The sequence below is a fragment of the Dipodomys ordii genome, unplaced genomic scaffold (genome assembly GCF_000151885.1).
Source record: "Dipodomys ordii isolate 6190 unplaced genomic scaffold, Dord_2.0 Scaffold249, whole genome shotgun sequence".
Classification (NCBI taxonomy): Eukaryota; Metazoa; Chordata; class Mammalia; order Rodentia; family Heteromyidae; genus Dipodomys; species Dipodomys ordii.
In genome coordinates this window covers 425569-438948 of record NW_012267465.1, presented here as the reverse complement: position 1 = coordinate 438948, position 13380 = coordinate 425569, and the positions used below count along the sequence as shown (strand labels likewise).

Here is a 13380-nt window from a genome sequence, read left to right as displayed (position 1 = left end):
CTCTGGGCCTGGGTGCTGTCCCTCAGCTCTTCAGCTCAAGGCTAGCACTCTACCACTTGAGCCACAGCGCCACTTCCAGCTTTTTTTTTTCTGCTTATGTGGTGCTGAAGAATCGAACCCAGGGCCTCAGGCATGCAAGGCAAGCACTCTACCACTGAGCCAGCTTCCCAGCCCTACTACTAGCTTTTCTTGCTGGTTAATTGGAGATAAGTTTCTCAGATTTTTTTCTGAATAGGTTGGCTTTGAACTGTGATCCTCAGCTATTAGCCTTTTGAATAGCTAGGATTTACAGCAACTGAAATGAACTATGGTAGGGTTTTTGTTGTTTTGTTTTTTTTTTGTTGGCTATGGGGCTTGAACTCTAGGCTTGGGAGCTGTCCCTCAGCTCTTCAGCTCAAGGCGAGCACTCTACCACTTGAGCTACAATGCCACTTCTGGTTTTCTTGTAGTTTATTGGAGATAAGAGTCTCACAGTCTTTCCTGCCCGGGCTGGCTTTGAACCGTGATCCTCAGATCTCAACCTCCTGAGTAGCTAGGATGACAGGCATGAGCCACCGGCACCCAGCTATAGTATTTTTGTTTGTGTGTTTCCTTTATTCATTTTTAACCTGCTTTCCCTCAGAGGGGGGGGGGTGTTTCTGCCATATTTCTTTCCAGATACTAAGGGTCTCTTTCTGATCTCAGCTAATCGGGAGCACAGTGGGAGCTGGGTTTGGGGAGGGGACAGGAAAGCAGGGCGCTGAACCCAAACAGACAGGGTTGCTCATATTAGAACAAGACCATGGATGGAAGAGGCTGGGTCCGACTTACCCCACAGGAGGGTTGCTCCAGCCCAGAGGGTCCGCCAGCTCCGCAGCGCTCCCATGCCTGCAAGCAGAGAAGGAGAAGCTGCTTGGTTTGTGGGAGAGGGGCTGGAGAAGACAGAAGGGGCCAGCATCAGGATAAGAGCCTGGAGGGAAATTGAGTAGGTGATGCCAGGCTGGCCAGATTGCAGGCCATGTCAGTGTTGAGTGAGTGTGCAGGGGAGGGGAGGTTGGCCATCCAATGGGCCTGGGGGTAAGGTGGAGAGGGCAAAGACCCCAAAGGGTAAGAAAGAGAGATGAAATATCCAGAAGGACAGGTGGGGTGGGGAAGGGGAAGAGGGCTGGTGCCAGAGACAAGTCCAAGGAACTTCCGGTCCCCACCTTTGCCAAAAGGGCCCCCCCCCAACCCTTCTCACCTGCAGGTCCCCGGAGCTACGGGGTCAGCCTATGGACTGGGCTATATAGTGGAGTTTCTTGCCCCCACCCCCACTCCTTGGGTTACACCCTGGGCCATTTGCCAGGTTGATGATGCCAACTTCCGGGAGGAGGCTGCTGATCTCAGGGGCCAGCTGGAATGGGGAGACTGGGAAGCCCTTGATAGGGTGGATTAAGCCTCTGGAGCCTGGGTTTGGGGGGGGAGGCTTGGGAACAGCTGGTGGCTACACTCTGGGAGCCAGTGGGAAAGCTCAGTCTTAGAAGGGTGGTATCCCCAAGGGAGACAGCTGGGGATCAGGGTGACAAGAGCCTGGGTTTCTGGGCAGGGGTGGGGTAGGGTGGAGATAGTAGGGGAGAGGTGGGAGGTGGCATTGGTTATGTTTGCTGGCTTGCTGGCCAGATTCTTTCCTTTGGCCCCTGCCAGAAACAATAGAGAAAAATGTTCACATCCGGGTCCTGGTCTCTTCCCTGTCTCCACAAATGAATTTCTTGACACTAGAGGGCAAGAGGCAGGGGTCTAAGACCATGACCCAGGTCTGTAGTATGAGCTGTAATGTGTCTACCTTTAGTCCATTGTAATTTGTGGCTTCTCACTTGCACAGAGAAATTAGCTTATTAGCTAGGCACTGGTGACTCACACATGTCATCCTAGCTACTCTAGAGCTTAAGATGTGAGGATCGTGGTTCAAAGCCAGCCTAGGCAGGAAAGTCTGTAAAACTCTTATCTCCAATGAACCATCAGAAAACCGGAATTGGTGCTGTGGCTCAAGGTGGTAGAGCGCTAGCCTTGAGCAAAAGAGCTCAGAGACAGTGCCTAGACCCCACAACTAGGATTGAGAGAGAGAGATTAGTTTATTGCTTTCCAAGGGGATTCTGGGTGATTTGTATGGGAGGTAGGTTGTTCTGTAGTTTCATATGGAGAGTGAATTCAGGATGAGGCCTGGGTGGGGGGGGGGGTGTGAAAATGAAGGTCAAGGGTCTGCTTCCTCATTCTTCAAAGTCATGAGCATGCTACTTCCTGGAGAATTCTTTCCCTCAGCAACTTTTGCGTTTTGTTTCTTTTGTTTCTTCTCTCTCTCTCTCTCTCTCTCTCTGTTGATCGTGGGGCTTGAACTCTGGGCCTGGGCATTGTCCCTGCACTCTTCAGCTCAAGGCAAGCACTTTACCACTTGAACCACAGTGCCACTTCCAGTTTTCTAATGGTTAATTGGAGATAAGAGTGTTATGGGTCTGGGAAGGTGGCTCAGTGGTAGAGTGCTTGCCTTGCATGCCTGAGGCCCTGGGTTCGATTCCTCAGCACCATATAAGCAAAAAAGAAAAAAGGCTGGAAGTGGCGCTGCGGCTCAAGTGGTAGAGCGCTAGCCTTGAGCTGAAGAGCTGAGGGACAGCACCCAGGCCCAGAGTTCAGGCCCCACGACCGGACCCAAAAAAAATTTTTTTAAATAAATAAATAAATAAAAATGAAAAGATCTCAGTCTCCTGAGTAGCTAGGATTGCAGGAGTGAGCCACCAGTGCCTGGCTTTTTTTCCCCTTTCCTTTCTCATTCAAGGCTAGTGCTCTACCACTTGAGCCACAGCTTCTCTTGGTGGTTGCTGCCCAGGCTAGCTTCTAATCACGATCCTCAGATCTCAGCCTTCTGAGTAGCTAGGATGAAAGGCATGAACCACAAGGTGCACCCATCCCCTGGAGAAACGTTGGCTTTTACATTGTGTATGGTGTGTGTTGGGGGGGGGTCCCTCTAGCCTGAGTAGGATTTTGAGGAGAATCTGTGCTTCCTCATCATCCCAGAATTGACCTGAGGTGAGTGTTGGAGGTCCGGGCAGCATGTGGAGAGGCAGTGTGGGCTAGAGTCCACATCCTGAGGTCTTGACTTGACTCCGGCCTTGCTTCTGTCCTCTAAGTATGGAACATCACTGTTTGCAAAGGAGTCTCCCCCAGGGAAGAACAGCTGCGAAGCCTGCAAATCCTTGGTCAACACGAGGCAGCTGCTGGCTGGACAGCCCCTCCTCCTCTCTTATCATGGAGGACTGAACCTCGGGGAGGTCAGGGTGGGAGACGCTGGGCACCCTCATACTCACAAGGGTAAGCTCCCATTGGCTCTAAAGTCAACCAGGAAAACAAAGTAAGTCAACACGAAGCTGGATAATAGCCAAAGAGGGCTAGAAAAAGCAGGGGATAAGCACACACCCACGGAAAGGGGGCCCATTGGGAGGACAGAGGCCCTCGGAGGGCTGAGAGAGTGGACTCCTGGATTCCTCAAAAGAAAGAAAACACTGAGGGGCTGGGAAATGTGGCTCAGTGGTAGAGTGCTTGCCTAAGCATGCATGAAGCCCTGGGATCGAATCCTCAGTATTCTATACACAGTAAAAGCTGAAAGTGGCGCTGTGGCTCAAGTAGCCTTGAGCAGAAGAAGCTCAGGGACAGTGCCCAGGCCCTGAGTTCAAGCCCCAGGACTGGCCAAAAAAAAAAGAAAACACTGAATGTAAACCAAATTGTCAAAATCCTCTACCTGGAGTTGGGCACTGGTGGCTTACACCCGACATCCTAGCTACTCAGGAGGCTGAGATCTGAGGATCACCATCCAAAGTCTACCAGTTGAACCACAGCTCCACTTCCAGCTTTTTAGTAGCTAGGTGGAAATGAAGAGCTGAAGAGCTAAGACTTTTCTGGCTTGGGCTTAGCTTCAAAGGTCAATCCCTTCAGATCTCACTTTACTGAGTATCTGGGATTATAGGTGTGAGCCATCAGCACTGGACTGGGACTGAGATTTTAATTTAGTGAAATTTGAGTCAAAATGGCTACGTTCCATATTAGATACCCCCAAATTCCAGAACGGCTGGGAACCCAGATCCCATTTTATCTACTTACTTAGCTGCTTATCATCCCCCCCACCCACGTATTTAATTACTTATTCACTTTTATGTTTGTTTTGTTTCCTCTTAGGCCTGTTGTTTCCTTGTAGGTCAGCATTCTGATATGATTCACGGATCTCATTTTCAAATCTCTTACGGAAATAAAGTACACCTATTAATGAGCACACAAATCATAAATACATACAGCCCATCAAATAAATACACCCTTATCATCTTTGCCCAGGTCAAGTTGTCAAGGAGAACATTCTAGCATCCCCCAAGCCCACTTCATGCTCTCTAGCTCTCTCTCTGTCGTCGTCGTCATCATCCTCATCCTCATCCTCATCATCATTCTCTCTTTACCTCTCATATGTTCTCCTCAAATTATATTATTTGACGTGGTTTGGAATCCGTGGTCAATGGAGCCATTGGTCTGCCTTATTTAGTAGTAACTGGCTTCAATCAGTCAGTCAATAGCTACCGAAGCCATGTTAAGTATAGATTGTTTTCACGGTTACTTGGTAGTTTTTTCATTTTATTTCTTTTGTGGGGGGTACAGAGGGGTGCCAATCATGGGGCTTGAACTCAGGGCCTGGAGCAATGTCCCTGTGCTCTCCCCCGCCCCTTCCTCCCCAAGGCTAGCGCTCATGGCTCCACTTCCAGGTTTTGAGTAGTTTGTTGGGAATAAGTCTCACAGACTTTCATGCCTGGGCTATCTTTGAAGTCTGATCCTCAGATCTCAGCCTCCTGGGTAGGTAGGATGACAGGCATGAGCCACCAGCACCTGGCATTTTGTAGTATTTTCTTATGGAACTTAGTTCTGAAAAGTACAACACTAAATATTTACCCATTCTCTTGTTGATGGACATGTGGAATTCTTTTTTTTTTCTTTTTTCTTTTTTGGCGGTTGTGGGTCTTGACCTCTGGGCCCGGGCGCTGTCCCTCAGCTCTTCAGCTCAAGGCAAGCACTCTACCACTTGAACCACAGCACCACTTCCTGGACATGTGAATTCTTATACTTGGGGCTAAGGGACTTTGTCTTTTTGTGCATATGTGTATAATTTCTTTTGAGATATGACTGAAATTTCTTTTTTTTTTCTGTGGTGGGGCTTGAACTCTGGGCCTGGGCACTGTCCCTGATCTCTTCAGCTCAAGACAAGTGCTTTACCACTTGCGCTACAGCACTACTTCCAATTTTTTGGAGATCAGAGTCTCTCAGCCTGGGTGCCAGTGGCTCACGCCTATAATCCTAGCTACTCAGGAGGCAGAGATCTGAGGATCACAATTCAAATCCAGCCCAGGCAGGAAAGTCCATGAGACTCTTATTTCCAAAAAACCACCAGAAAACCAGAAGTGGTGCTGTGGCTCAAGTGGTAGAGCATTAGCCTTGAACTGAAGAGCTAAGGGACAGCGCCCAGGCCCAGGGTTCAAGCCCATGACCAAAAAAAAAAAGTCTCTCAGATTTTCCTGTCCAGGCTTGGCTTTGAACTGTGATCCTCAGATCTCAGCCTCCTGAGTAGCTAAGATGACAGGCAGGTACCACCAACCAGCACCTGACTCTTTCTGCCTTCTGAATGGTTCCTACCCCTCTCTCCACGTCTGCCTGGGAACAGGAAAAGGTCTTCATTCCCACAGCTTTGGAAACAATACTGGGCACCGGAGCCCATGCTAGGCTTAAAAATGAATTAATGATTGACATTTACAAACTGGAAGAGTATACATGTATTGTTACACTGTGGAAGTGCACTGGGACTCAATCCCAAGGCTTCACACACGCTAGACAAAGAACATCACACTCCTGGTTCCTAAATTTGGACTTCTCTGGAAACATTAAAGCTTGAAATAATAAGCATTCTGGAACAGCTGTCCTGGGTGGAGCTGAGGTTAAGATGCTGAGGATGGAAGATGACTTGTTCTTTGCTAACACAGCTGTCTTCACGTGCTGTCTTCTACTTGTGTATACAGCCTCACCCAGGGCTCCAAAGGATCAGCGGTGGGAACACCTTCAACCAAAATGGGAGCTGCCCAGTATGAGGCACAGTTGTGACTCAGGTGGTAGAGCACCAGCCTTGAGCAAGAAAGCTCAGGGAGCTGGGCACCGGTGGCTCATGCCTGTAATCCTAGCTACACTGGAGGCTAACATCTGAGGATCACGGTTCAAACCTAGCCTGGGCAGGAAAGTCTGTGAGACTGTTATCTCCAATTAACCACCAGAAAAACAGAAGTGGGGCTGTGGCTCAAGTGGTAGAATGCTCAGCTTGAGCTAAAGAGCACAAGGACAGCACCAGGTCTAGAGGTCCAGAGTTCAAGCCCCATACAACTGACGCGAGAAACAAAGAAACAAAGAAACCTAGCAAGTTCAGGGAGCAGTGCCATGGCTCTGAATTCAAGCCCCAGTACCAGTACCTTATCTCTGTGTCTCTGTCTCTGTGTCTCTGTCTCTCTCCCTTTCTCTCTCTCTCTCTCTCTCTCTCTCTCTCTCACACACACACACACACACACACACACACAGAAAAAAAAGTGAGCTGGGTCCTGATGGCTCACACCTGCGATTCTAGCTTCTCAGGAGTCTGAGATGTGAGGATCTTGGTTCAAAGCTAGCCTGAGACCATGAGACTCTTATCTCTAATTAAACATCAGAAAACCAGAAGTGGTACTGCAGCTCCAAGTGTACAGTGCTATCCTTGAGCAAAAAAGCTCAAGGACACTGCCTAGGCCCTGAGATCAAGCCACATGACCACCACCACCACCACCACCACCGAAAAAAAAAAAAAGGAAATCTCTGCTGTCAAATTGAGTGTTATCTTTTAGAAGATACAGAGGAAAAGGACCTTGGAGGCTGCCAGTATCTGGTTGCTAATCTGAATGCTAGTTACATTGGGAGTTTCATTAGGTAAATTTCTTTTTTTTTTTTTAATTGTTGGTCATGGGGCTTGAACTCTGGTCCTGGGTGCTGTCCCTGAGCTCTTCAACTCAAGGCAAGTGCTACCACTTGAGCCACAGAGCTACTTCCAGTTTTCTGGTGGTTTATTGAAGATAAGGGTCTCACGGACTTTCCTGCCCGGGCTGGCTCTGAACCATGATCCTCAGATCTCAGCCTCCTTAGAAGCTAGGATTAGAGGTTTGAGCCACTGGCACCCTGCTCATTAGGTACATTTCTTTAGCCCTGTGGAAAGGCTTCATACCCCTCTATGTATTTATGCATCAATGCAAGATCATTTAACTAAAATTGTAGCTGGTTGACTGGGAATGTGGTTTAGTGGTAGAGTGCTTGCCTAACATGCGTCAAGCCTTGGGTTTGATTCCTCAGTAACACACAAACAGAAAAAAAACACAAGTAGCGCTGTGGCTTAAGTGGTAGAATGCTAGCCTTGAGCACAGATAGGCTCAGGGAGAGAGCCCAGGCTCTGAGTTCAAGCCCCAGGACAGGCAAAAAACAAACAAAAAACAAAAAAAAATGTAGTTGGTGTGAGTGAAGGTGGTAGTGGTAGTGTAAGGAGAACAGATCTTAGGTCTTGACCCAGCTCTGTCATTTCTCTCTTGTGACTGTGGTAAGCAGCTTCATGGGTGATGCCTTTTTTTCCTTCTCCATAAAAAAGAATACAACACAGTGTTAGGATTTTTTGGGTAGGCTTGTACCCCAGTCCTGGAGGGCTAGCCTGAGCTGACTTCTCTCCTTCCCTCTCCTCTCCCTTCCTCCACTGGTGTAGATGATGTGCTGGTGTCCTGCAGGGCCATTTTCTCCAGCACATAGTCTACCTGTTTCACATCTGGAACTGGCCCCTTGGCGTCTCACTCCAGGGGTACACACTTAGGAGTAACACATGAGCAGAACTTCTAAAATAACTCTGTGGAACCAAGGTGACCACATGAAATCTCCTTTCTGTGGAACGTGGGTGACACTGAAACCCCTCTTCTGAGAACATGTGGGACAGCTGAAACCTCCCTTCCGAGAAACCTGGAAAAACCCCGAACCTCCCACCTTCCCTGGAACCTGAAAACAACCTGAACCCCCACACCTATGGAACCTGGAAACAATCCAAATCCCCACACCTGCGGATCCTGGAGATAACTGGAACCTCTCCTGCCTCCTGTGGAACCTGGAAATACCCTGACACCCCCACATTTTCTGGGGAGCCTGGAAACAACCTGAACCCCACACCTGTGGAAGCTGGAGGTAACCTGAACCCCTCTATGGAACCCAGAGGATCCTTGAACCCCCGCTTGGTGCAAGCTGAGGAGGCCTCACGCCCCCTTCTGTGGAACCCGGCAACGCAAGGCGTCCTCACTTGGCACGAGCGCCGCCTACTGGGAAAGAACGGGCCTCCTCATGGAGACTGCTCAAGATGGCGTCTTGGCGCACGATGGCGCACGCGCGAGCCCTCCTGCTGCCCATGGCGATCACTGCGCACGCGCGAGCTGCTCCCGTATTGCCGAACCCACCACCACCACCCGGTCTTTCCCGCCCTTTATCCTAGCCTCCTGAAGTAGACTACGTTTCCCATGATCCTCTTGGGACGACGGACTTCCGGTGACGTCAACGGAAGCAGTGGTTTGGATAGGGCCCAGCCACCCAGAGGCCGGCTCAGTCACTATGGAGGAGATTGGCATCTTGGTGGAGAAGGCTCAGGTACGGTGGGCATTTGGCTGTGATCTCGATCAAGTTGCCGAGTGAAGTCAGACCCGGAGACGGGGGTACGGGGGAGGGGGGGCTCCTGAGTGATTTGGAGGGTCCTAGCTTGGGTCTGGATGGCCTTAGGCCGTAGTGCTGCCCCGAGGCCTGTCCGTGTAGCCGAGGGTCGACCAGGCTTTGCCAGAGGAGCTGGGGGGCGGGAGGGAGACGTCCGAGGGACGTCCGGGGTCAGGCCGCGATGGCTTAGGGACATCGTCACCCCGTCAGGGTTTGGGATAGGACCAGGTGGGTGGCCCAGGGATGTGGGGTAACCAGAGTGGGGAGACGACTGGGGCTTGTGGCGTAGCGGAGGTGGAGAGAGGGAGTTGTGATTCTATCCATGGCTTGGCTGGTGCGGCCCCTAATGTCAGTGGCGGTCTGTTGGGAGTCTGGGTAATGAGTGCTAGGGTGCCTGGAAGAGGCACAGAACACGGGGGAAATCGTGCTCTGTCCAGAGCGGGGGCTAGGGAGATGAGTCGATGTAACATTTAGATGCTAGTTGGTGACATGGAGATCCTGTTAGGAATGACATGCCACCAGCACCCCTGTTTGCAAGACACCTTTACATATAGAAGGGCTTGTTGGGGGCTGGGAAGGCGGCTCAGTGGTAGAACGCTTGCCTTGCATGCATGAGGCCCTGGGTTCGATTCCTCAGCACCACATAAGCAGAAAAAGCCGGAAGTGGTGCTGTGGCTCAAGTGGTAGAGGCTAGCCTTGAGCTGAAGAGCTGAGGGACAGCGCCCAGGCCCACAGTTCAGGCCCCACCACCGGACCCAAAAAAAAAAGGGGGGGCTTGTTGAGGAGACTGGGTGAAAGCTTATCTTGAGTCTAGAGCAGTTTCCAGGTCTTTATTTAGAAGGATCAAATGATCTTGGACGCCTGTTTGAGGTGAAGTGGGAGTAAATATCTTTTTCCAACCTTGGTTTGCTTCCTGAGTTTAGGATGAGATCCCAGCACTGTCTGTGTCCCGGCCCCAGACTGGCTTGTCCTTCCTGGGACCCGAACCTGAGGACTTGGAGGACCTGTATAGCCGCTACAAGGTATCATCAACCCCAGCCTGTACAGGACCCAGCTTCTCATGCTCTTCCTATTCTCCAGCTAGAGGCCCAGAGTCATCTTTCTCCTCCCCCTCTTCTCTGTGCTCACAGAAGCTACAGCAGGAGCTGGAGTTCCTGGAGGTGCAGGAGGAGTACATCAAGGATGAGCAAAAGAACCTGAAGAAGGAATTCCTCCATGCCCAGGAGGAGGTGAAGCGGATCCAGAGCATCCCACTGGTCATTGGGCAGTTTCTGGAAGCTGTGGATCAGAACACAGCCATCGTAGGCTCTACCACAGGTGAGTGACAGTGTGGGCCAAAGCACCATAGCCATTCATTACCCATTCAGTGCCTGATTGCCTGGACCTGGGGACTGCCCGGTGCTAAAGAACAGCTAATAAGGCAGAAAGAGTGTTGGTGGCTCATACCTGACATCCTGGCTACCCCAAAGGCTTGAGATCTGAGGATCATGGTTCAAAGGCAACTCAGGAAAATCCATGAGACTCCATTCTCCAATGAACCACCATAAAGCTAGCAGTGGAGCCGTGGCTTAAGTGGTGGAGCACTAGAATTTTTTTTCTTTATCTGTGTGTGTGTGTTTTGTTTTTTTATTTTTACAGTCATGGGGCCTGAATTCTGGGCCTGGGTGCTATCCCTCAGCTCCTCAAGTGTTCTACCACTTGAGCCACAGCACCACTTCCGGCTTTTTCCTTTTTGCTTATGTGGTGCTAAGGAATCAAACCCAGGGCCTCGAGCATGCAAAGCAAGCGCTCTACCACTGAGCCACCTTCCCAGCCCTTATCTATGTTCTTATGTGACGCTTTGGAATTGGACTGCTGACCTTTTGGGGAGAGTGGTAAGGGAGATTGGCTCCCAGGTGGAGGCCCATGTCCTTAGGCTGTTTTGTTTTGTTTTTGGCAGTCATGGGGCTTGAACTCAGGGCCTGGTACTGTCCCCTAAGCTCTTTTCATTCAAGGCTAGCGCTCTACTCTTTGAGCCACAGCTCCACTTCCGGTCAATTGGCGATAAGGATCTCATACTTTCCTGACCAGGCTGGCTTTGAACTGCAGTCCTCAGATCTCAGCCTCCTGTGTAGCTAGGATGACAGGCGTGAGCCTGTCGATGCCTGGTAAGGCCCATGTCTTTGAGAAGGACAGTGAGGAAGCTCCCCACGATGGCTGCAGCCTGGAGGGAGCAGATAGTGGGGGCAGTGGAAGAATTACTGGGAGATGTCTAAGAGACAGCTGCAAGTGAGGGGCTGACTGGTCAGGAGGGAGGTTGCTGGGGATCACTAACACAGTTGTAGGAGAGATGGAGGCCTCTCTGAGGTCACAGACCTGGATAACAGTGCCCAATCAGGGCGGGAGGCTAGGTGGGGATCTGTAGGGACTGTGGTGGTCTAGGGCGAGGCACAGGACCTGGGGACCAGTGGGTATCCTGGAGATGGCTCCAGGAAAGATCACCAAGGTAGCACAGGGACACAGTGAGTGAGACTGAACACCAGGAGGAGGTGAGCTGGGCATGTAAAGCTGGCATTAGAGACATACTCAGGGCTGTAAACACACAAGGAAGTCGTTATGGCGGGAGTGTGGGGATCGGCCAGGGGGTTCCCCCAGGTCTGCATGACGGGACAACTTTCAGGTTGAGGGGAGAAAGGAGGGGGCAGTTTCTCATCCTCTCCTCCCTTCCTGTGCCCTCCCCAAGGTTCCAACTACTACGTCCGCATCCTCAGCACCATTGACCGGGAGCTGCTCAAGCCCAACGCCTCGGTGGCACTGCACAAGCACAGCAACGCGCTGGTGGACGTGCTGCCTCCCGAGGCCGACAGCAGCATCATGATGCTCACCTCCGGTAAGGGAGAGGGGAGGGCCTGAGGCCCCAAGGAGGGGGCTGGGAGGAGGGGGCAGGCTGGGATCCCAAGCTCCTCCCTCCCTCCCTGCCCAGACCAGAAGCCAGATGTGATGTACGCAGACATCGGGGGTATGGACATCCAGAAGCAGGAGGTGCGTGAGGCCGTGGAGCTCCCGCTCACGCACTTTGAGCTCTACAAGCAGGTGAGGAGGCCCAGGGGGCGGGGCCCAAGGGGCGGGGCCCCTTGGATCTGGGGTGAGTGACAGGGCTCCATGACTCCTCCTTCCCTCTGGTTTTAGATTGGCATCGATCCTCCCCGGGGTGTCCTCATGTATGGTCCTCCGGGTTGTGGGAAAACCATGCTAGCAAAAGCCGTGGCACATCACACCACAGGTGAGCCTTCATCCCTGCCCGGTCCTCCAGCTGTCTGACCTCACCCTGTCACCTCATTTCTTGCTCATTCATCCTCCCAGGGTCACAGTAGCACAAAACATAGGTTCGGTGTCAGGTGCTCCAAGGCTCCCATGGCTTCAGTCTTGAATCCTAGCTCCTCAGGAGGCCGAGATCCAGGATGGCAGTTCAAAACCAGCCTGGGGAGAAAAGTCCATGAGACTCTTATCTCCAAGTCACCACCAAAAAGCCAGAAGTAGAGCTATGGTTCAACTTGTAGAGCACCAGCCTTGAGCAAAAGAGTTCAGGGACAGCGCCTAGGCCCTAAGTTCAAGCCCCAGAACCAACACCAAAATAAATAAAATCAAGTCAAATTTTAAAACAAATCCAAGCCAGGCACTGGTGGCTCATGCCTGTAATCCTAGCTACTCAGGAGGCTGAGATCTGAGGATTGTGGTTCAAAGCCAGCCTGGGCAGGAAAGTCCGTGACACTCTTATGTCCAATAAACCACTAGAAAACCGGAAGTGACTTGGATTCCATGACCATCTCCAAGATGGTAAAAAAGTGAGATTCTCAGATCCCACCCTTCTAAGGAGCTTGGATTCCAGGTGTGAGCCACAGGCACCGGCTAATATCTTGATTTTTAAATATCAGACCAAAATAATAACAGTAATAATTTGTGGGCAGGGCTTATGATTTGGCCTATCCTATCTCTGGGGGGCCCAAGCGAATGGCTGAGAAGGACCTGATTTTCAGGAAATCGATGTCTTCATGCTGCCCCAGAGGACGCTCATCTCCATCTAACTTTTGTCCTCCCCCCAGCTGCATTTATCCGGGTCGTGGGCTCAGAGTTCGTGCAGAAGTACCTGGGCGAGGGGCCCCGCATGGTGCGGGATGTGTTCCGCCTGGCCAAGGAGAATGCACCCGCCATCATCTTCATAGATGAGATCGATGCCATCGCCACCAAGAGATTCGATGCTCAGACAGGGGGTGAGTGACTGGGGGGCGGGTTGTGGGCAAGCTTGCCATGCCGGACGGGGGTGTCCTCGACTGACCACTGTGCTGCACATCCCAGCTGACAGGGAGGTACAGAGAATCCTGCTCGAGCTGCTAAACCAAATGGATGGATTTGACCAGAACGTCAACGTGAAGGTTTGGGGTTCACATGGATTCAGGGAGGTGTGGTGTGGGGGTCAGGGAGATGGGACCTGGTGGTTGGGCAGGGGCGGGGCCAGGGGCGGGATCAGGTTCATGACCGGAAAGGCTGTGCAGGGAAGCAGGCAAGTCAAATATCTTTCTTTTTCTTTTTTTCTTTTTTATTCTTTTTTTTTTTTTTTTT

General features: G+C 51.3%; 2 protein-coding genes across 2 annotated transcripts in view; one reads left to right on the top strand and one right to left on the bottom strand.

Moving 5' to 3' along the window:
- Fcgbp (Fc fragment of IgG binding protein) overlaps positions 1–865 on the bottom strand; it is a 31195-nt gene extending 30330 nt beyond the window's left edge. The window contains exon 1 of the mRNA XM_013036112.1: positions 811–865. Coding sequence (XP_012891566.1) covers positions 811–865 — 55 coding nt within the window. The remainder of the gene's footprint in view (positions 1–810) is intronic.
- A 7751-nt stretch (positions 866–8616) lies between these two features.
- Positions 8617–13380, top strand: part of Psmc4 (proteasome (prosome, macropain) 26S subunit, ATPase, 4) — a gene marked incomplete at its 3' end in the record, with an annotated part of 17277 nt that continues 12513 nt past the window's right edge. Inside the window, exons 1-8 of the mRNA XM_013036094.1 lie at positions 8617–8721; positions 9705–9803; positions 9912–10098; positions 11504–11650; positions 11744–11853; positions 11950–12043; positions 12864–13031; positions 13117–13193. Of these exons, the coding sequence (XP_012891548.1) occupies positions 8686–8721; positions 9705–9803; positions 9912–10098; positions 11504–11650; positions 11744–11853; positions 11950–12043; positions 12864–13031; positions 13117–13193 (918 nt within the window). The remainder of the gene's footprint in view (positions 8722–9704; positions 9804–9911; positions 10099–11503; positions 11651–11743; positions 11854–11949; positions 12044–12863; positions 13032–13116; positions 13194–13380) is intronic.